General features: G+C 51.5%; 1 protein-coding gene across 1 annotated transcript in view; it reads left to right on the forward strand.

Moving 5' to 3' along the window:
* The first annotated feature begins 20106 nt into the window (after positions 1 to 20106).
* Positions 20107 to 22470, forward strand: part of LOC106745208 (GATA-binding factor C-like) — an 88019-nt gene continuing 85655 nt past the window's right edge. The window contains exon 1 of the mRNA XM_014620576.1: positions 20107 to 20284. Within this exon, the coding sequence (XP_014476062.1) occupies positions 20107 to 20284 (178 nt within the window). The remainder of the gene's footprint in view (positions 20285 to 22470) is intronic.

Consider the following 22470-nt stretch of genomic DNA (forward strand, 5'->3'; position numbering starts at 1 on the left):
AATCTTCAGATTGACCCAATCATTCATCTGGAGATGCTAACACTTTTATCTTGCGTTTCCATGATCGTCGTACTTTTCATAATTATCGCGAAGGACGCTCGTTATGATCATTGAGCATTGAATCGAGTAACATCGTTATGTGCGGCAAGGTTTCGTAATTTTTGTATGCGGTACACACACGTAAAAGCGTGGGAAACGTGAGGAAGGGAGTCGCGCTGGTTCGCGCAAAAAATTAGTAAATCCGCGCGAGATCGAGTCTCACCCGAGCAGTCTACATTCTTAGCCCGGAGCTCCGCTCTTTCCTCGAGCGGTCGCGAGATAAGAATTTATCAAGGCCGTTGGAATTAATCTGGCATTAATTCTAATCGCCCCAGCGATTTATTAGGAGACGGTAAATCTGCCAGGAACTTCTAAAGAAGTAGGAAAGTTCCCTCCGAGCGGAGTCGTAAGGAACTTCGGGCCGAAGGTGGAGAAGGAGAAGGAGGAAGAGGAGGAGAACGCGGGAGCGGAGCGGCCGATTTTGGCTTCTTTAATTAACTGTTCCCGAATCACGAAATCCTCGTGGAATTTATGTCCATTCATCCCTCTGGTCGTGATAAATAAATTCGCCCATGCGGAAAAACTTATCGTCCTATCCGACGGTATTTCCCGTCGCGAAACAAATAAATAAACGCTGATTGAAATCCGCCTTGAGCGATTCTCAATTCGTGACAGAAAGCGAGACAGGATCCTAATTACGATGCGGAATTACAGATCGACTGAAACGGATTCGACGCGATGCGGTTGTCGTTAATGAATTCCTCGACGTAATGACGCGTCCCGCAAAATTCGGGTACACGTTGGAAATAACAGGCGAAAAACGGCAAGAGTGTGGCAGGTAGAGAAAGGAAGGAGCACCCAACATTGTTTTTTCGTTGTTATACAATGTTATTAACAATCTTTCTGTATATCGCATGTCATTACACAATAGTCAGTCATTGATACCGTTGTAATTCATCTTAACACATTGTCAACTGATAACTGAGGAATCCTTGTGTTACACTAATCGGGCATTGTCAGCCGACCCATGAATTATCTCGTTTCATGTTATCGTGTTTTGACAACGATGATCAAAAGAAGGCTTAGAGTAAGTGCTAGATAAATACTGTAACTATACAACTATACAACAACATGGTTGATGGTGTGAACTCTGACTTGGAACATTTTGTGGCTATTACATCTAACCTTTTCTTAAACTTCGCCGTCTTTTCATAGGCTTAGCATCGAGACGGTCATTATGTCTAATTCTAACACACCCGTGTCCAATCCTAGCGCAGATTGTGTAATTTACAGAGTTCAGATCGGATGCCCTCATTTTTCCTAAATTCTTATACCTGTATTTGATCTGGCTTCTGAGTTGGCGCCGCATTCATGGATTTGTTTCCGACCTGTCTTCTTATACGTGTAAATTGTCATTTACATACTTTTATTTCCAAATTTGTGGTCCCTCCTGTTAGTGAAGTGGTCAGCTGTACTAATCCGCGGCAAAGTGTCGGAAGCACGAACGGGACTCACGGTATACCAACAGATATTTGGCAAATGAATGCCGCGATAGCGCGTGCCTGACATCTCGTAAAAGGTTTCCGGAAAATCTTTTCCTCGATTTGATCGTTTAAGCGTAGACTTATATATTAATCGGCAGTCAAAACATTCCGATGCTTCTATCAACTCGGCGTTTTTATATCATGAAAGTTGCACTTATTTCTGTCCGAAAGTTTCTTTTAATCAGTTTAAAGAATCGTCTGACATGCTTTATAAACAATACGTATCGAATATCGATGTTGATCGAAATGTTATAATGCGTGTGTGCGTATATATATATATATATATATAAGAGAGAGAGAGAGAGAGAGAAGGATTATTAATTTACAAAAGCATTGAAAATACGTCACTTTACTATACTTATACGGCTTGAAAAGTGCATTTGTTGCGAATCGTGCCAATTCTTTAACTGTGTTGCCGAAGATCAATTTACATAAGTAAACAAACAAACATTCAACGACTGTTCAGATAGAGATAAAAGATCTTACGACTCTCTCGGGAACGCGAAAGAATAGAGGAAGATTGTCAATTGTTATTTTCGGCGCTCGGTCGCTAAATTACGATATTTATGTCTGCGGTTCGTTTGAAGACGCGGCAGGCATTATGTTAGAACCGTGAAGTGCGGACACACGTTAGATGAGTGCAGGTAGACAGATCAGGTCAGCTTGGGTTTGTGGAAGACAGTTCTTATGTCCCGTAAGGTAAACAGGTACATTTTGTATTCGACGAGGATATTTCTGGAAAAAGGACTTTGACGCGTGGAAACGGCAGCCTGATGGCAACGGGGCCAGATCGGAATCTTTGGAAAAGCGGGAAAAGATTCGAGAGTTGCCGGGAAAATGAGAAAAATTAAAACACGGCAAAATGAAGCGAGAATGTCAACATTCAAATTGTGTAATTAACATAACATTCTAACACATGTATTGAACAATGCGTTGCAGAATTCGAGATTCCTCGTTGATCCTTCACGCGCAACGGACTTTGCGGGAACAGTGCGGAGCGAAAATTTCGACTCGGGAAATCGGAAAGACTTCCCCACGCGGCGCACTCGCCGCGAGCCTACTATTTCACCGGCGAAGAACCGCAAGGGGAAAGTAACACGACGCAGCCGCTATATTTAGCGGCCGGCCGATCGCCCGCGTGTGTAGTTTCGCTGCCATCGAATGACGTTTAGTCATTAACAACGGTCATTACTCCGCCCTTCTGTTAGTGCTCCGCGCACGTACGTGAGAGCTGCGCGTGTGCGCGCGTGTTGTTAATGCACGCTGAATGCGAGCGTTCAAAGCGCTAATTAATCCACTTCCGCGCCATCGAGATTTGTAACATTCAAATTGGCTACTTTCTCTAAACCACTGGCTGCCCGACGGATATTCCGCGCGGAGAGATCGCGACGCGTCCGGAAGTGATATTTACTGTCTTCTCGCTTCGCGTTCGATGTCGATCATACGGAAAGAAAAATAATTCAGAGGGACGGCATATTTTACGCTTTGCGTGGCAAATAAATATACAGGGTGTTCCTTAAGTACACGAGGAAATATATTAATTGAAGTAACGTGACAATGAACGAACCAAACGCGTTTTCGTTGAGGAAAACAGAATTTCCGGCTTTTGCCAGCCAAATTTGATCCTTAGAACCGGAAAGTCCGGCTTCTTTCAACCAAAACGTATTCAGTTCGTTTATCGTCATGTGAATTGAGTTGGTCATTTTATGAAGAAATGAATATTCGTGTGAACTTTTCCTTACAAAATTATCTGAGAAATCAACTTCTAACAAATTGGACAATATTTCAGAAACATCCTCCTATATTCATTTATTCGCTGCAACGTGAAATTTGTTGTCCTAAATTATTTTTCTCCGTCCACGGTAGAATTTTTAAGACGACCGTCGGATTTCCACGAAGAAGAGACAAATCGGCTCGTATATATCGCGATTTGTAGACAGGAAATCACGTCTATCGTCGTTCGCGATCTCCGAATAATCGACGACAACACGATCCATCGTTATCCGGGGAGCCGTGCCGCAGCCTCACTTCCGCGGCCACGGCGGGAGCCGGCCCGCAGGAAAAAGTTATTATCGGCGCGAATTTGACTTTCGGGGAGGAAGGCCAACGTCGCGGAGGGAAAAAGGAGGAACGGTAAAAAGAAAAACGAAAAGTGGAAACGGCGGCCCGTATTATCTGGAAGGAGACCCCGGAGAACCGCCGCTGCTCTCCAGTCTCTCCTTCAGCGTGTGCTTTTTTTCGTCTCTTTTCCACCCTCTCTCTATTTTCGCCGCTTCCTACCGCCCCCGAGCCACTCGTACTCACACACATGTACGTATAAACACACACACGCGCACCCTCGTGTTCACTTACTTTTCCGAACGCGGGTCCTTTATCCGAGGTCTCTTATCGCCGGTTACGCCGGTCAATGAAAGAGGAATGGCGATTCTCTGTATGAACGAGATCACGGTCGGAAAATGTACACACTCTGTGTGTGTGTGTGTGTGCGTAGTACGTGTGTCGAGGCATCGACATACGAAATACGTCGCATTAATTTCGCGGATACGCCGTAATCAGGCCCACACACGGCGAACGGTGGTCGACGTTCCGCGAAAGACGCGGGGGGCTTCCTCCGGAAAGAAGAGCGAGCGGGGAGAAGGTGGGGGGAGGGGAGTGAGGGGGAAACAAAAAGGGGTTTCTTCCTTTCCGGCCGTACTCGCCGCACGTATTTTCAGCGGAGAATAATAAATCGGCGGCGGAGTCCGAGGCACCGATATCGCGGTCGCTCGAAAACTCACGTAGCTACGTAATTTATGACTATTTTCCTGCTCCCTACGTTCCGCCCGCCCGTTTCCGAATAAAAATCAGGACAGAAAAATATCTGCGCGAGGCATCGAACGCGGTCTCTCGCGCATCGGGACGACACCCGGGGATTACATTCGCGTAGGGGTGGACCGACCGCGCGCTCTCGCCACGGGGGAGTCCCGGAAGACCGAGGCTTATCGGTCAACCGAGGATCCTTGGCTCGGGTAAGAATCGAGGTCCTGCGTGCGGACCACGTACCCCGTCCGATTTTGCTTATACTTGTTTCGGGAGCATCGATTCCCCGGGGGTGATGTAGCATTTTTGAAACGTAAAACGGAGGGAGGGGAGTCACGAATCGTGACAAACGATTCGTCTATTTCGTCCATCGATTCCCTCTTTACATTTCTTAATCCTTTGTGAAAGCACGCGTCATCGTGTGCCGGAGGTCACCTCGCGGGTGACTCGGCGAAGCGAGCCTACGTATGGTTTCCCGTAGCACCCGATCGTCGAGTAATTTCCTCCATGATGCCACGCCATTGTCGCCGAATTTTCTCCCCGACCCGGAACATTGTCGGGCATGAAAAGTGAGTTGACGGTCGGCGAAAGAAAAGAGAGGAAGAAAACAGAGAGAGGATGAGAAACGGCGACATGTCATAGGCAGCGAGAGAGATCGGTAACGAGGAGACACGCGAATGGACACGGTAGCTCCGTATGGCGCGCGTTGGAACAGAGAGACCGGTTGTTAAAGAGAGGCGAGGTAGAAGCGCGCGAGAGAGCCGGGGAAGCGAGAAAGCGGCGGTGGCGGCAGCTGCGGCGGCGGTGGTGGAGGCGGCGGAGGCGGGAGATAGAAAAAGAGACGCGCGCGAGAGAGACTCTGGAAGGAGCGCGAGCAAAAGCGCGAGTCGACGACGGGCGGCAGGGAGGGCGGGAAGGAGGGAGGGAGGGGAGGGGGAAGAGTGAGNGAGGGAGAGAAAGAAAGGAAGGTGGGAGCGAGACGGAGAAACAAGAGCGGTAAAAATGAATCGATAGGCGGAGTTTTTCATGACATGCCGCTAGAGGCGCTTCAGGTGGGGGAGCGCAATAGGCGGAGTCAGGCTGATTTAGGGCCGCCATTTTGTGACAATGGACGAGAGGGGGTTGCCTATCTGATTGGCTGATCTACGGACTTCTCTCGTCCTGGACAAGCTTCTACAGATTGTTCGGTTGTACACCGCCGGGGTACTCCAGCCACCCGGCAACCCGGCAACGCCGCCACCCCACACCGTGGCTTCTCCCACCCCGCGCCGACGATGCCCCCAACCCCCCTTCTCGGTATCATCGCACACGCACGCACGAGTGCACGTATGCACGCACGCGCGCGCGCACATACACACACACACACACACACGCTGTCGTATACACAACACGGATGACGCGAAGCCGGATCGCGTATAGCAGAGGAATTCTCGCGAAAAATTGCAAGCGTTTCGTACACGGCGCGCTCTCTCGCTCGCTCTCGCGCGCTTTTATCTGCCATCAGAAAATGTTGATTGCGTTATTTCGCTTCCGCTTAATCGAACGCGCGCTCGTACCTTTTTTGTCTCTCTCTCTCTCTCTCTTTCACTCCCGGATGAACGTCGTCGAGACTGACGATATCGACGCGATCTTCTTCGAGATTTTTAATTTTACAACAGTAAGAGAAAGAGAGAGAGAGAGAGAGAGGGGACGCGCGAGGAGACTTTCATATACGAGCAACGTCAACTGCGCAACGGCGGTCGATGGTAGATCGATTAGATTCACAGGTTCGCACAACAATCACCCGCAACCTACATAGCCTCCTCGCGTTGCCTCACGCGAGAGTACGTCGTGCGGTAATTGGTCGTTTTGCAAAATTTCCCAAGCGCTCGCGTCTCGTCGCGCCGAGCGGAAAACAACGCCCGGGCGAAGCAATCAACGTGACTCGTCGTTCGTTGCGCCGAAAGTCTCGGTTATCCATTCGGATTCGGAAAAGCCGCTGATGTATCGCGCGTAATCCGCGCATATTCGCGTCGTTTCCACAGGCTGCTCGGAGAATCGTCGCGTAAAACACACTCGACGCGGAAAGCACCGGCGCGACGTAAACAAGAAGATTGAAGGCATCCGGCTGCAATTAGAGTGGAAGCAGCGCGCGAGAGGGAACGGCGCCGCCTGAAAGTCACCGGCGCTATCGGATCGCACGACCTGGGGCAACCTGTAACACGGTAGATCGTCGTCGCATCTCGCTCGGATTTCAGACTTCGGATTTCGGAGGGCGTGTATCTTAATCGCGGTATCTCATCTAGATAGGCCGCCGGCATCAAGATCGGTCCCGCTCGCTCGATCGCGCTCGCGACCGTATAACGCGAGTATGTGTGTGCGGTATCCCCGTACGTGTGTACAGCAACGTATACACGTATCTAGCCGGTAATCTTCGCGAGCGGGGCACGTGGCTCGCGCGCGGGCTCTCGTTTTCCCCGATCCGATCTAAATTCGGATCGGCGGTCGGATCGCGGAAGGCGTCTCTTTCATCGCGCGGGGACCCTGGCCGATCCGACGGAATTATTCAACACCTCTTGTGCCGGCTCGTGCTGCGATCTAGATAACCGGGTTTTACGCGATCGGGCCCTGATCTCTCCTTTCCTCTCGTCGTTCCGTCGTCAAGCGGACCGGTATCGTGCTTCGAGATACGAAGGAGCGAATTGTCGCGGCCTCCGGGGGGTTAAGGGCGTAACCCGTTCGCGGATTTGTAACGTTCGGAAGAATTGGCGCGCAAGGTGGAGAGAGTAATGAGTTAATACAGGTCGTCCCGGATCCTGCAGATGACGACGCTCGCGAGGTATCGAAATCCCTCGAAACGCCTTGGAACTCCGCTCGAAGAGCCGAGTGACTTCTCACGTTTGCAGAGCGAATTCTCCGTTCCGAATCTCGCCGAGTGAATAACTTCGTTCGAAATTGAAGGGCGAATCTGTATTCCATCGTCGCGGAAGCAAATTCGTATTTCCAATCGGAACGTCGAATGGTATGCAAATTTGTATTCCATCTCATCGCGCAACTAAAGAATATTCCTCTCTCATTATGTGATTGCGCATAATTATTTTATTGTTATCGTCGCGGCATCCGCTTTAAGTTCGAGCCAAACATCCGCCGTTGCGACACCGAGTGCTAGAATCGCTCGTATCATCGCGGAGTGCCGCGCCAAGGAATTTTCGAGAGAACCGCGCGCGCGAAATCGGGTATCCGCGGCTTTTCATCCGCACACGCGCGTAGAACGAGCCGCAAAAATGATCCGCGATAATTTCATTCGTCGTTGCGCGCCACGCGAATGATGATACGTTAGATTTTCGATTGGCCGGCGCGTTGATAAATTGCCGACGCAAATAGCGCCGGCTCGCTGCAGCTGCAGCCCGCTGCAATATATTCAAAGTAGGCTATAGAAATGTATCGTGCGTGTGCGTCCTGATGGAACGATTTGGCACCGTTGAGCCGCGGTATCTGCCAATCGGTGAGGACTGCATTAAATCCGCTTGGGGAACATTGAATTTTCCGCTCGCGCGCGGCGCGTCCCGCGTGCTGGACGGGCGCGCGTTCACCCGAAATCGGCGGCTAGACGCGCCTCGTCTATTTCCCAGCGATCGATTATTTCCGCAAAAGGTGGGCGAATTCCACCTCTCCTTCCTCCCGCTTCTTTCGTCCTTTCATACGCGGCGGGTCGACAATGCGGCCGTGCGATATAATAAGTTCCCTCCTCCCACGAGAGAGACAGGCACTCCCGCAGAAGTACTCGGGCCGTCGTAAGACCAGTAATCTCTCACCCTTTCTCCGGACAAGATAAATGAGCGAAGTGGGCTCTCTCGATGCCCGAAAGAAATTACGCCTGAGCGGGGCGCCGCCTGTCTCATAAATATTCACTCGGCCAATAGAATCCGCGTCCCACGACGGCGACGACACGGCGGTCGCCTAAAAATTCCGATAACCACCATCGATCGTCGTCCACTTTGTCCGATCGCGCGCTCACGACGGACTCACGACCGCACGACGCGCCGCTCGACGACCAGTTGCGCCGTGAACTTAGCGCGCGCGGCTCGCACCACCTTCCCGTTCGCCTCCGCCGAGGAAACGCGCTTTTTCTCCTTGATTTCGGCGCTGACAGCGGCAACAACGTCGTCGTCGTAGGAACGGTACAGCAGAGTACATACGTGTCGTCGGTGGCGGCAGCAACGTCGGCGGCGGCAGCTGCGCCAGGGTAGCTTCACCTACGTCGCCTGTGGGGGCAGTGGGGGGCAGTTACGCCCGTGAGTAGGTTGGGCCGCGAGTCGGTGGGCGTCGTCGTTCGCCGCCGAGCTCGGCCGAGCCGCGGCGGAGGCGGCCGAGCGCGCTCGAACGTGGGGGCTCGAGCGGCGCTGTGTTTTCGTCCGCTTAGTTCCGCGCCGGGTGCCACGTAAGTCGCATCGACTCGGGTTCGCGCGCGCGCGCGCGTTTTCAAAAACCTCAACAAGGACTCTCTCAAGCGCCCCGTATCTCTCTGCTTCCTCGGTTTCCCCTCATCTCTCGTTCCCTCTCGTGGCGTCGCGGCGGAGAGGCGAGAGATACGTGAACGGAGAAGAAAGCCGAGGGGAGACTCTCGCGGAGAACCGCCGAGCGAATCTCTTCGCGTGTTGCTCGCGACGGCGGACGAAGGAACGGGCAGGATAAAGCGCGGATGAAAGCGTGTGTCCGCGCGTATCCGCCGTGTACCAGTGACACAGGACAATCTTGCGACGTCGTCGTCGGGCTCGCAACGAACGTCGTGTGCGCGCCTCGGTTTTCTCGGACGATACCATCCGGACGTGTGGGATCGCAGGTGATCGCGGGGAGACACCGGGAGAGGAGAGATAGAAAGAGATAGAGAGAAGCGGCGAAAGTCCTGTCAATCTGGCCCGCTTGTCGCTCTCCCCCACCCGCGCCTGCCCTCTCGCTCACTCATTCAGTCACCTAACCCAGCAGCCGTCCGCCAGTTTCGGAGCGAAACGCCACGATGTGCTATGTGTGTGTACGGTGCAGTGTGTTGGTGCTACCTTAGTGATAACGATATCCCCCACCTCCGCGTACACAAACTAGTCGTCGCGTTATCAGCCGGGGATTGCCGCCGGAGATAAGGTAAGCGCACAGGGCAGGTTAGGTCCGGCGATTGTGCTCTCATTTCCCGATCGTATCGCAGCAGTGCCGTTCGAGCTGTTTTTCCTTTTCCGTGCTTTCCCGAGCGTCTTGGCAACGCTCGCGGGCATATGTCATCTCGCTTCCCCTCCCTCTCGTCCCTCTTCCTCGAGTTAATCCGCACGGGTCTTCCCTCGAATTTTTGCCGCGAAGCACTGCCAACGGCCGCGCGGACGATCGCAGGTCTGGCCAATCGCGACGCGCGAACGGTGTTTCGAAATCGCGGGGGAATGTTAGACGGTAGACGAGTTGCCGCCGCGGAGCACTCGCGTTCTAACGACGCCACTCGGGGGATGTTGCGAATTAACGCGGGCTCGGAAATGAATGTAGGAGACGGATATGTGGATACATTTGTTACTACAGAGATGGAGAGAGAAAGAGAGATATCATAAAATTAGTAGCTGAAGGTTTGCAGCTCTATCTCGGTCAGTTTCCCGACCCACTCGTGTGTCCAATGAGAGAACTTGTTCCTTCTGGAAGATAAACTTTCCTGTCGGATACCGGCCACGCTCTGAAGTTCGCCGAGGTAATAGTGCTGCAACCTTCCATCCGACCGTATGGTCAGTCGTAAAAAAGTTGCGGTACTCTTTTTCATCAGTTTAGGCGCGCGTCCTGTATTCGGTAGGAGAATATGTTTTTTTAGTAACCTCAAAGAGAGACGTTTGGATATGAGATGCGTTGCGAAATTCAGCGGGAAAAAAGTGTTGCTTTTTTGTGACCGACCACACACGGCATGCTCGCTTCCGAACGTTCGCGGAGTCGACTCCCGTGCGCGACGTGAAGTTCGCATTTCTGAGGATCGGTCCCGGCAGGTAACGTGAATCACAAATTGCGGTGCTCCCCGGTTGAGGCCCCTCTGGCCGTAAGGCGCGGCGATTATCGTCCGATCGTCTTCGCGCGTCCTTCGGTTGGCCGAAAAGGACGCGGATCTCGCGCTTCTTCTCGATTCCGCGGCTGATAAATCGCTTGTGGATGGTTACACGATCTCTCACTTTGCGAGCACTCGCGGCGATAAGTGAAATGCAGCTGTACAGCCGACGCGAGAGCGTGAACGAAAGCCGGATAGTCAAAACGGTTTCCGACGGTACGACACACAGGTAGACGGGCCGATGGCCAATCAATAGCTGAGCGTTCTTCTCTACGATTCGATTCTTTTTCCGATGCTTCACTACCGACCCAGCGGGAGCTGTCTCGCGTCTAATAATACTATTCGCGCCGGAACCGGACAATTTTCTTTTACACGGAGGGTATTGTCTCTTGGAAAGCTCGAGTCCTCTCGCATTGGGAATTCTCGAGCTTCTCGACCGTCGGGATTGTAAAAATAATACACCGTCGCGCAGGATCATCCAGACGACCGTTGTGCATTTTGTGCAGTCTGCCGAAAGGGACGACGTATCGTCAATGGGAAATATCGTGTTGACAAATTGAGCGCGAGGTTCAAGTGGGACGTGCGAGTCACGGGAGAACTCTCGAATCGCGCCGACGGTGTCTTGTCGTCGCGCAATTCTGTCGTTCGAATTTATTCGGAAATCGAAAAACTGTGCGACAAACACGATAAACGCGAGACTCACGAACGGGTCGATTCTTTTCCTCCATTTTTCGCCCCCGAATACACCCAGCGCGACGTAAACCGGAAAGGGAATCCGCCGTTTCTTACTCTCGTAAAATTTCCAGCGTCGCAGGGCTTCTGTCTCTCCTTCTCCCTCGATAAAAATCTCGCGAGATTTCGATTCCGCCGTCGTAAAATTCGCCGCGGGGCTCGCCGGATGTGATGTGCGCGAGCGGCTTTTTTTTTTATCACCGCGAATATTCGCTCGGCTGTTCGGTGCGCGCGTATTCATAACGCGGCGGCGACTTATCGGGCGATCGTTTCCGACATCGTCGTCGTTAGAACTTGCATTAGTCGTGTTATGCATTCGCATCGGCGATAAAACTCCGCCTGCATAGCCGCCTTTAATCTCTCGTCGGAAAACAAGTTATGGTGTAATAATCGTCGCTGGTGGCTTTCCTTCAAGAGCAGGCGTCGTCGCATCGTACTTAACTCGCTTTTTAATTCGACGCTTCAAAACGGAGAAATCAACGCAGGTTCAATTGCTTCCGATCTTAACGATTATGCTGAGGATAATCCACGTGTAAACTCGAGAGCCGACGTAAAACCTGAAATGTTCCACTCGGCCTCTTCAATTAATTATTCGAGCGAACAGCTTCCGCGTTTCAGAAGAAGTTTTGAACGCGCTCGCGATCAGGGCTGCCGACGGCGCCCATGTTTTCACGTGTAGCTCAGAATTCGTTTCTTCCTGCTCTCTTTGGTCTGTCCCAGATCACGGGAAACCACAAGGGGATAAATCCTCTTTCCTCTTTCGTCCTTGTAGGGCGAAAAGACGGTGGGGTGTCTTTCCGAGATCCTTCTCCCAATGCGAAACGAGGGTGAACGTCGGCCGGCGGCACACGACGCGTAATTGGCAATTTGCAAGTATAGGGAGCGGCCGTTTCTGCATTTTCATTTTTTTTCCTACGAATCTCGCTCGCGCTGATTGACGTGGCAATGTATTTCAAATGTAGCTCCCGATTCGAGAAATATCGTAGATAGCGAGATGTCCCGTCTTAATGCGTCACGGGGGGGGGGGGAAACATGTTCCACAACTGGAGTTCTGCGAATGTAAGCTGTGATTTCTATTTTTCCTTATTTTTTTACCTCTCAGATTATTCCTAAAGCTTATCTCGTTCTAATTTACATGCCATTTATCTAACTCGTCCACCCACATCTGTATCTTTATTACTCGTTGAATTTTTTATTAGTCGACTAGATCACATCGTGAAAATAAATCAGATCTACGATATTCTACTGACTTAATTCTATTGACGATTTTTTACATTTTAAATCTATCAACTTCTGAGTTTGTCTGAATCTTTGGCTCCTGAGTTCGCCGGTGTGACCCTACTTGATCCGATAAAAATTGCCTGATATTCAGTCCAACGGAATATTCTAACCTTCTCGCGAGCGCGCGCTATATACGACGGAATATATGCTGAAAAGTTGCTTTTCAATTACATACTCCATGTATATACATCGTGGAAAATCGCTCGTCATTCGCGGACGCTGTGTATGTACTGCGCCTCGTTTGAATCTTTCGCTCAGAATTAGAATGAGGAAGTCCGAATTTTCCTCATACTCCGCCTCACAGTGTCAAAATTAAGACTACTCACGCACCGTAAACGTCATTCTCTCTCGATTGTTCATTACACGCCGAAGGAGAATAGAATAACGCTTACAGCGCGTGAGTGCCTAAAATGAACGCGGTCTGAATGCTGTGCCGCACACAGCGAGCATTTTTTTGTTGGAGCGCGCCGTAGCGAAAGAATTAACGGCCGTCCACAACAGCCGTGAAGTATGCAGTAAGATGTAAGCGGTAAGCTAATTGACCAATTGGATTCTTACAGTCCAAGAATAATTGACTGCGACCGGTCAATCAGCTTACGTCGTGATGCGTACTTTACGACTATCGTGGACGATCTTTTATGGACGTTTCAGTTGCCAGCGTCGATAAACAGATGAACGATTCGGTTTACGATAATCTCGCCCGCGCGGAACTCTAGTTTGAACGCGACGGACGTGCCGACAAAGACCATCGACGTTCTTCGCTGCCGTCGCGTTTTGCGCGCGTTCCTCCGCTCGCTTTCATAAGCAAACGGCTCGCCCCGCGGATCCTTTCGCCGCCCGTTTCAAAATCCGCTCCGGCCTTGAGCGTGTCACTCGGTCACTCCGTCCCGAGTGTGTGTCACTTCGCCGGCCAATGTCCTTTCGACCTTCGAAACTTGTTTTTTTCTCATTCCCGTGTGCCCCGGCGGTATCGCGTTACCGGCGACTCTCGGCGACTCGCGATTGTTTCGTTCCCGATCCATCGGCATGGAACTCTCTCTCTCTCTCGAGAGAGAGCTTGCCGTCGTTCTCGTCGATCGAAAGGATCGGCGTGGATCCGCTTTGACGAATTTACACCCGCCGGGGAGCGACGGCGGCTCTGACGCCTCTCGCCTCTCATTTCCCCATAGCCGTGACAGCGCGTGTCACGGGCCGATGCTTCTATTCTTTTCACCCCCGTGGCGGTTTCCACGGCGCCCGAGTGTGATGCGCCCTGAGAGAGGTAGAGAGAGAAGAGGTATTCGGTTTGGGTTACTCTATATCGGGACTCTCGCCATTAGAAACCGTGTTCCTCGCCGGTTAAATCCGATCGTTCGGCTCTCTCGGACGGACTCCCAATAATATCGCATCGCCGCTCGGAATGTTTTCTCGCGTGAGACGTGTGCGTGTGAGACGCGCACGTCGCTTCTCGACGTAGAGGACGCGCGAGCCGTCGTACCTAAATCGCGGGTATTTCGAGGGGGGTGGCGGTAATCGAGAAATGTGCTTCTCGCGTCGAAATGATCCCCGATGCATTTGCAATAGAACGACCGACGTCGTTTTATCACATCCTGCGAGTCGGTTCGTGCGCTCGCGCGCGTTTCTATCAGTTCTTTCGTGCACGTCCCTTTATCCACGAGTCACACAAGGTCAGGCCGCTTGTTTTAGTTCCGATACGCTGAAACGCCTCGGGATCGGAGCACGCCCGTAGCGCCTAGCAGTCTCGATCCTCCGTAGAGTCGATCGTCGCCGGTAAATTTGCTCTCCTGTTCCCCCGACTCCCGCGCGCGCACGTTCTCAACTCGGGAATGTCGAAGTTTACGCCGGCTCTCTCGCATGTCGACTTTCGCCCGGTGCATCCAGCACAGCTCGCTTTCCGCTTCAAGCTGGCGAGAGCACACCGGACATTCCCGAGCTTACATATGGAAATTTGTGCGTGGCTCGTCGTTGTCACCGAACCCGATTTTTACTCGATCCCCTCGTGCTCTCTCTCTCTCTCTCTCTCTCTGTCGAGGTCGCCGCCGTCGTTTGATTTCGAGCGACATAGCGGTCGTCGTGTGTGTCGCGCGACGGCAACGAGCGGCCGCCGCTCTCGAGAAGTTTGACGAGATTAACGAATTTCTCGATAAGATTAGCCGCGATACGTGATCGAGAAGCGCGCGCCGATGGAGTTTCGTCGAGAGAGCGGACACAGTGACGTAATCCCAGGCAGATAAGATTCGTTAGAATCGCCGCTTCACGACGATTCAATTACTTTTCTGGGGACTCGAAGAAAAAAACAAAATCTCGGCAACCGGAGGAGATCGAGCGTATTGAGAAATTTTGTTGACTCGAGCAAAATTCTTGTTTGAATATGGACAAATGTTTCGGTTGCGAGAATCAACGTCTAGTTCTCTGAACCAAAGGTTTGATTTCGGAGAATCAAATTTTCGTCCTCGCAAACGAAACATTTGTTTACATCTCAACAGGAATTTTGTTCGAGTCAACTAAACAGGTATCTCAGCGAGTTTAAGCGCGTACAAATGCTACCGAATTTTTGTCAAACGTGTGAAAAGAAATATCAAGTGTTACTTTAAATCGAGCAATTTTTAGAATAAGCAAATGGATTGATAGGTAAACAGCTTTAATCATTACGCACTTTGGAATAATATCTCCTCGTCTCCCTCGAACGTAAAGTACAGAAGGAGCAAAATTGAGAAAAATTAGAGTAGAGAAACATAAAACGAAAGAGAGAGAGAGAGAGAGAGAGAAAGAGAAATGCCAACTCTCATGCGCGCTTAATTATTATCACGACGTGGTTTCCGATGAGTCGCGATACCAGGAGGAAAAAGTACCGGCGAAAACCCGTCGCGTCGATCATCGTGCTATCACTCTTGCCTTCCGCGATGAGATCCCCCGTGAAATCACCTTTATCACAATGTACGCGAGCGTGTTTAAATAATACAGACCGCTTATCGACCGTAATTATTTCTTCGGACGCGCTCCAATTTCCCCGAACCTGTTTCACCTCTTCACGGTCGCCGGTCGTGTGTAACATGCGCGACACGTAACGCGACGTCGACCTAGGAAACGAGCCGAGCGCGCCTCGTCTTCGTCGTTGAGAACGCCCGTCGAATCTTCCAGCGGCGCCGAATTATTTTTCGATCGTGCTTCGTTTTCGCGCCGGTCTCCTTGAGCCGTCGCGTAATCTTCCGTTCGGTTTAAAGTCTACCGGACGCACATTCGTGGCGGTTATCTAGCCCAGGGGTGTTCGTTATCGTGATTGTCAGATTGGTGAGATCCGGCTCGCGATCTGTGTGTGCGTGTGGGTGATCTATCGAGAGAATATATCGGTCAAACGCTCGATTTAGATTATCTGCTGGGATCGAGTGTGTCTCCTCTTTTAGATTACGGAATTACGTAGCCGGTCCCAACTTTCGGCCGCTGAAATTGCGCAAGAGAGAGAGAGAGAGAGAGATGCACGCTCGTCGTAAGGTTTTCCCCGCGGGATAAAAAGGCGCAGATGCAAATCGGGGAAGAGAGAGAGAGAGAGAGAGAGAGAGAGAGAGAGAAAAGAGGTTAAAGAGGAGAGGGAAAAGAAATGATCGATGCGCGAAACGCGACGAAACGTTTTTCGTGCGCTCCACAGATGCGAGACTAGTTTTTACGTATATTAGTAAATTCGTAAACCCTCGAAACGCGCGCGCGCGCTACGGGAAATATACGCGTGTGTCCGCGGGATGGTAAATATCTCGAGCACGCTTTAATAGCTCGAATTCGCGCGCGGGCGACGATAAAAAAATAAAGAGCGGCGTGATTTATATTGCCGAAAAAAATATTATTCCCGATCGTGAGAGATATCCTCGGCGGTGTGTGAAAAGTAATCGCGCGCGGCTCGTCTTGCGATCGTGCTGCGCGATACAGTATGATTGATCTGTTCAAATTTTTCGATATATCTGTGATCGATCGGGGCCCGCGCGCGATTATCGTTGCCGACGCTTTTTCGGCGATAACCGCGTCTCGATCGACCGGCGCGACAAGGCGCCCGTGCTCACGTCGTCGATATTTTTATTTCGTCCTGACTAATTACAACGAACTTTCCTGTACGCGAAACTCAGGTGCGCGCGCGTTCCGCCGAAGGAGTGACGGAGCGGAATCGGAAAAATTCCGGCAATTCTGCGAGATCGGTCGGAAACGATAGCGCGCGTGCACGCGTTAACGTTATTGGTCTCTCTGCGTTATCGCGTGATGCAACGAATGTCTACGTAAGAGAGAGAGAGAGAAAGAGAGAGAATGACGTTATAACACACGCACATATCCCGTGCAATGCATAATACATTAAAAATAACAACAGGAAAAATCTCTTCGATGGAGCATGATAATCAAATTTAATCGGATATGCGTGTCGCAATTCGCGGTTATCGGCCTTATCGGCCGCGTTTTTCGTGTGTATCTTATCAACCATTGTTTTCGAGTGCTTTATTTGCTCCGGGCGAGTAATTTTTACGACTTGGCCGTTAGCATGAAGTGAATAACTGAAAAGGAAAAAAAAGAGAAGCCAAGGAGGGAAAGGGGGAGGAGCGAAACGGGCGGATAAAATATTCCCCGTCGAATCTGTTTGTCGTCCCGTTCGAAACGCACCGAACACACGTCGCTTCTCTCTCGCGCCGAAAGATTTACCATTACTTTTACGGCTGAAAACGAAACCTGTTACCGCCGTATGTGCAACCGGTTTTGCGAGAAAAATATTTTTTCCAGCGCACGTAAAGCGTACACGCGCGAGTATCGGCGCGAGGCGTTTTCAGCTCTTAGCGATGCAAAAATCGCCATCGGCGAAACCTCGCGATCTCTTCGAAACGCGCGCGATAGCCACCAGATATTTTCGAAAACGAGTCTCTCTCTCTCTCTCTCTCTCTCTCTCTCTCTATATATATATATATATATATATATCTTGATAAGAATCCGTGTCTCTCCCTCGCGCGCTTCTCCGCTCGGATTGGGCGATCGCGAACCACCGATTTGTCCCGGTTACGTCACTGATGACCTTGATCGCCCACTGATTGATAAATCATTTCGAGCACTTGATCATTGTCGATCAGTATTCAGTATGCTCGCACTAAAGCACTGATCAAGACGAAATTAGATCTCGCCGAGCGATTATCGGGATTCTCGCAGCTTTTCCTTCCGTTGTGGGTAAGTCTCATCTTCTCGTGCGCCTCCTCTGTGCTTTTCCGACACAAATGCGTTACGCGAACGCTTCGTCCCCACGCGAAGAAGTCTCGCTGAAATCGGAAAGGAAAAGCAAGAATGTCCGTGATGCCCGAAATTCAGAGAAGTTCACGCCGCGATGTCCGAAGATATTCTGTGTGGCCCGAAGAGAATAAAGTCGTCTCCTTCGTTTTACGACTTCGTTAAATCTCTCATTTCTACGCGAACTCGGCGCGAAAATGAAGGAATTCTCGCGATTTCGCGCGAGAGAAAGGTGATCCGCAGTGTGACACGATCCGTTTCCTTTTTTATTTTCCCCTCGCTCCCGATTTACTTCCCGGTTATCGAGCGAAACGACGATGACACGCGCGTGTGTATAACATCTGCACGCACGAGAAGGAAGGAGAGAAACGGGAACGTCACATCGTTTCGTTCGCGGATCGATCGCGCGCGAGAGAGCCGACCGGGGCTGCTCCTCTTCGCCGTCGTCCTGCGTTTTCGCGGGGAAGAGGGACGGCTGAAAAACAGCCGGCGTATTATGCGGAGTGTTGCGCGCCGGGATGAAAGAATCATTGAAGCGTCTCGTGTTCCCAGCTCGGTATTAATTTACTCGTGCGTGCCCGCCGGATCATGACGCGCGCCGTCCTTCTCCTCTCGCGAGCCTCCGATACATCGGGAAGCCGGGCGAGGATAAAAGGAGGAGATGCGTTAAACCGGAGCGCGGCCTGTCTGTCGCCGCAAAGAGTCGTTCGCTGCAACAAAGTCGCGCGCGGAGTAGGAAAGAGATCGCGTTCAGAATTGGAGAGAACGTGAAAAGCCGTCGACGACGACTTTGTCGAAATGACGTATCGGTGTCGTGACGGACGACGACGTGCACGAGCGCAGCTATTGATCGATTAATTAATGCGCGCGCACGTGAAGCGTAATGACTTTCAGATCGGACAGCGTCTTATTAAAGGGGGGGGGGGGGGGTCCCCGCGTGCGCGAGCGTACTCGCGGTACTCCTGGTGGGTGATGTAATTAAAGCGCGCCGTGTCTAGCGCGTAACGAGCCTATGCAAATGGCGAAAATTATTTATCGCTAATAAAGTCGGCCAGGAAATTTTCCCAGCGTGCCGCCACAGCCTCGTGCATCGTACGCACATACACACGCGCGGCGAACGTCGTCGTCGTCGTGGGATCGCGTGGATCGGTCTAAACGCTCCAATTAACTTCTCCGTTCCGCGTTTGCATGTAACATCTGTCTGCCGCGTAAGGTGGTCTCGTAACTATTTTACAAGTTGGTGTAATACGTTGAAGAGATACGAGCGCGTCGTCGGGAGAGTTTAGGCTCTCGCCGGATATGGCGTCCTGACGGTCGTGCGTGTCATTACCGCGCGAAGTGCGTTCTACGCATCGTCAGCCTCGAGAACGACGGTCTTCCTTGATTCGCCGGTCGCCTCCTCGATGTTCCTCTTTGTGTGTATGTGTGTGTGTGTGTACGCGCGCGCGCGTTAGACGGCTCGATGATAAGGAACGAGGCGTGATTGTTCGTATACTGGGAGGGGGAGATTGTTGATCTCATTGCGCGTTATAGTCAGTTTTTCAAGCTAATCGTATTCTCTTGTTATTCTAACGACCAAGTAGTGACGAAAATTATATATGTGTACGCAAGATGTTACAAAATAGCGTTTACCGCAACGAAACAGGTTTCCGACTAGAATTATTTCGCGATGCAATTATAGCAATTATAGACCGGTATTCACAATCGGATCTTGAACTTGAGATCGTCTTGAGCTCATCTTCAGATATTGTACGGATCATTAGGTACAATGTGTCTGAAAATGAGCTTAAGACGAAACATTAACATTAACATTAAATCTTAAACATCGGATCTGACTGTGAACGCCGGCCGGGAAAGAAGAATGAAAAAGAAAGAAAAACTAGCCCTCGCACGGATAAAAATTAGCTGTCTATATAATACAACTGAAATTACTTAATTTAGCTGATTCGTTCGGTCCCTTTACTTCAAGTTTTCAGCTTCCACAGCTGAGGAAAACAAACTAGATACGGTAAATAAATTATCCGTTGTATTATATGGACAACTGATTCCACTTTTCCGTACGGCCACAAACACACCCCTTCTTCTCAGTATAGCGCTCGCTCAGAAAGTCCGTGTGGAACCCAACCGAACTAACCGTCGTCGTTTTCGACGTGTTTGTTGCAGGGCGGAGGCAGAAGAAGAAGAAGAAGTTACCTCTCGTGATCCGGCGATCAGACCAGGATTACCTATGATCCCGTTGGGCGTCGCGAGGACGACGACGCTCCCGGAAGAGAGGCGCTTTTGGCAGCGGTCCTAATCTCTTCCCCTGCCTTCCCGCGTTCTTCCTCTTTTATTCCGCCCTCCTTCCGTCCCTCTCTTTCTCTACCCCCCTCCGCCCCGCTCTTCTTCCACGAGCGACGACGCACCGAGATCTCGGGCAAGATGGACATGAGCAGCGAGTCGACCACCACTCGGTGGTACGAGCCGCCTAGGTCGCTGGAGCCGCCTTCGGGGGGTGCCGGGGTGGCCGGGGTAGTCGGCAACCCCAGCGACTACAGGGGTTACTACCCCCACGCCGGACCGACGGCGCACCACCCCGCGGCCGCACACTACGCCCACAGTAAGTGCACACACGCGTCTCGTTTTTCTCATTTCGTGCTTTTTCCCGTGTTTCTTCCTTTCTCGCCCCCCCTCGTCAATCTTCGCGCTCCCTTTCTCCGTTCTCTCGCTCGCACGCTGACCGCCCGTCTCTTTTTCACTGTCTGTTTTCCTCCCCCGTGCACGAGAGGGGGAGGTTCGCGTCGCGGTTCAACGACCGACCGGCCGGCCGCTCGCGGCCGATTTCTCCGCCAGGAGTCGACGGTGGAAGCGAGCGAGGACTCTCGGCCTGGAGAAGAAGAGGAAGGGCCTCCTTGCCTTTTTCAGCGGCGGATACCAGCGTGCGGCTATTAAGAGGATAATACGTGTAATCTGCGAGCTATTTTAGCCTTATCGATCGAAATCCGCCTTAGTGATTCCGATGCGCGGCAGAAGCTCTCGATTACAGCGCGACGCGGCGTGTCGCGAAGATTCGCGCCTGCTTGATACCTCACGATACGCCGATACGCGTCGGCAAGGGAAGGGGGGGACGTGTGCGGTGTAACAACACTCGAAAGTATATTTTATATCGCGACGCGCGAAAGCAACGCGACACGTACAACGTACCTGTTTGCGCGTGTGCGTGCATACACACACGCACACACATAACGATGTATCGGTGTGACTGAACATCGACCCCCCGCGAAAACGATCGGAGGGAGAATTTCGTCACCCTCGAGCCGATCCACGCGCATCATCCAGCAGCAGAGCCCCGCCTATAACCGCGTTTGCTTTCTTTCTTTCCTCCTTTTTTCTTTCTCGCGTGTTTCGCGACGCGGTTCAACGACCGCCGTGTACACTCACCCCGCGTTCGCTCGTTTACGGTTCTCTCATTAATTAGAATTTCTATATTTAATTAACGAGGCGCCTCCGAGGCTATCAGCGCCATCGAATGTCTCCCCTGTGATGCGTCGTCGCTATTTCGCCCCCTCCCCCCTCCCCCCCTGTTAGATGCCTGCCTCGATAATTAAATTTCTCCATCGCGGCTGGATAGGCACGCGTTCGTCCGCCCGTTCGTTCGTTCGTGCTCGCGCGTGCTCAACATTGCAACGCCACCGGGGAGAGACCCGAGAGTGTGACGGCCGTGGTGACGTGCCCCGTTGAGACGGTGTCTTAGCACGGGTGCGCTAATTCATCTTTGGGACGCGTTGCAGCCCAGGCCGCTCTCTTTCTCCCTCGAGCGCGCGCTCTCGAGCACGCAAACGCGTGTTTATGCGTGTCCACGTGCCGCCTCTCTCCGCCTTTTCTTCTTTCCACCTCCTCTTGTTTCACGAACACGAAGCTCTCCACTCTGCTCGCGCGTCCTCTCTCTTTCTCGATGGAAAAATAACTTTCCGTCTCGATCGTCAGCCCCCCTGCGACCGCGTGAACGACGAGACAAGAGGTCGGTCTTGAAGATGCCGCGAGTGCGAAAGATAAAGCGCGCAGGAAACGCGCGATTAGCTGCGCGCAAAAAAGGAAGTCGTCCTGCGGAGTAACTTAGGAAACGCTCGGTGGTTAGGCTCGAGCTTGAGACAACGGACAACGGCGAGAGGAAGTCGCGAGTAGGATGTCTCGAGGGAGGTTGCATCGGCGGGGGAGGCGGGGAGAAATTAATAGAAACAGGCACGCTGTGATTGATATTCGTGTAATAGAGACTATCGGTGAGCTTTTCTCTCTTCGTGGATCTTTTACATATGTGGAGAATTTTTTTTTATATGTTAACTCCTATGTGTCCTTAAAATCTGTCCGCTGGAACATTCAGTAATTCGTTAGTTAAAGTTAGTTCAAGTTGGTTATATGTGAAGGATGCCCAGCGAAAATCGCTTCATCAATCCTTCTCTCTTCCATTTATATATATATATATATATGCCTCGTTCTCTAAAACTTGAGCAATTCCACGCGATGAGATTTCACGGCGTCACGCAGCGAGGAAAAAGAGAGCGGCCGAGAGAGGTGCGCTAGGCCGATGGTGTGTACACTCGAGGTGTACGTAATCTCGATAGCCTCCTCGGTTCCTCGTCGTTGGCCAAGCATGAAAAAGCATAGCGTGGGTAGGGTAGAGGACACGCGGACTAAGGGGAGAAGAGGAACACAGCGACGAGGGGGAGGGGAGGGGGGAGAAGAAGAAAAAGAGGACGAGAAGGAGGTGAAGAGAAGAAGAAAAAGACGATGGGAGGGGCGGGGGGG

The sequence above is a fragment of the Dinoponera quadriceps genome, unplaced genomic scaffold (genome assembly GCF_001313825.1).
Source record: "Dinoponera quadriceps isolate SergipeBrazil2010 unplaced genomic scaffold, ASM131382v1 scaffold1270, whole genome shotgun sequence".
Taxonomy (NCBI): Eukaryota; Metazoa; Arthropoda; class Insecta; order Hymenoptera; family Formicidae; genus Dinoponera; species Dinoponera quadriceps.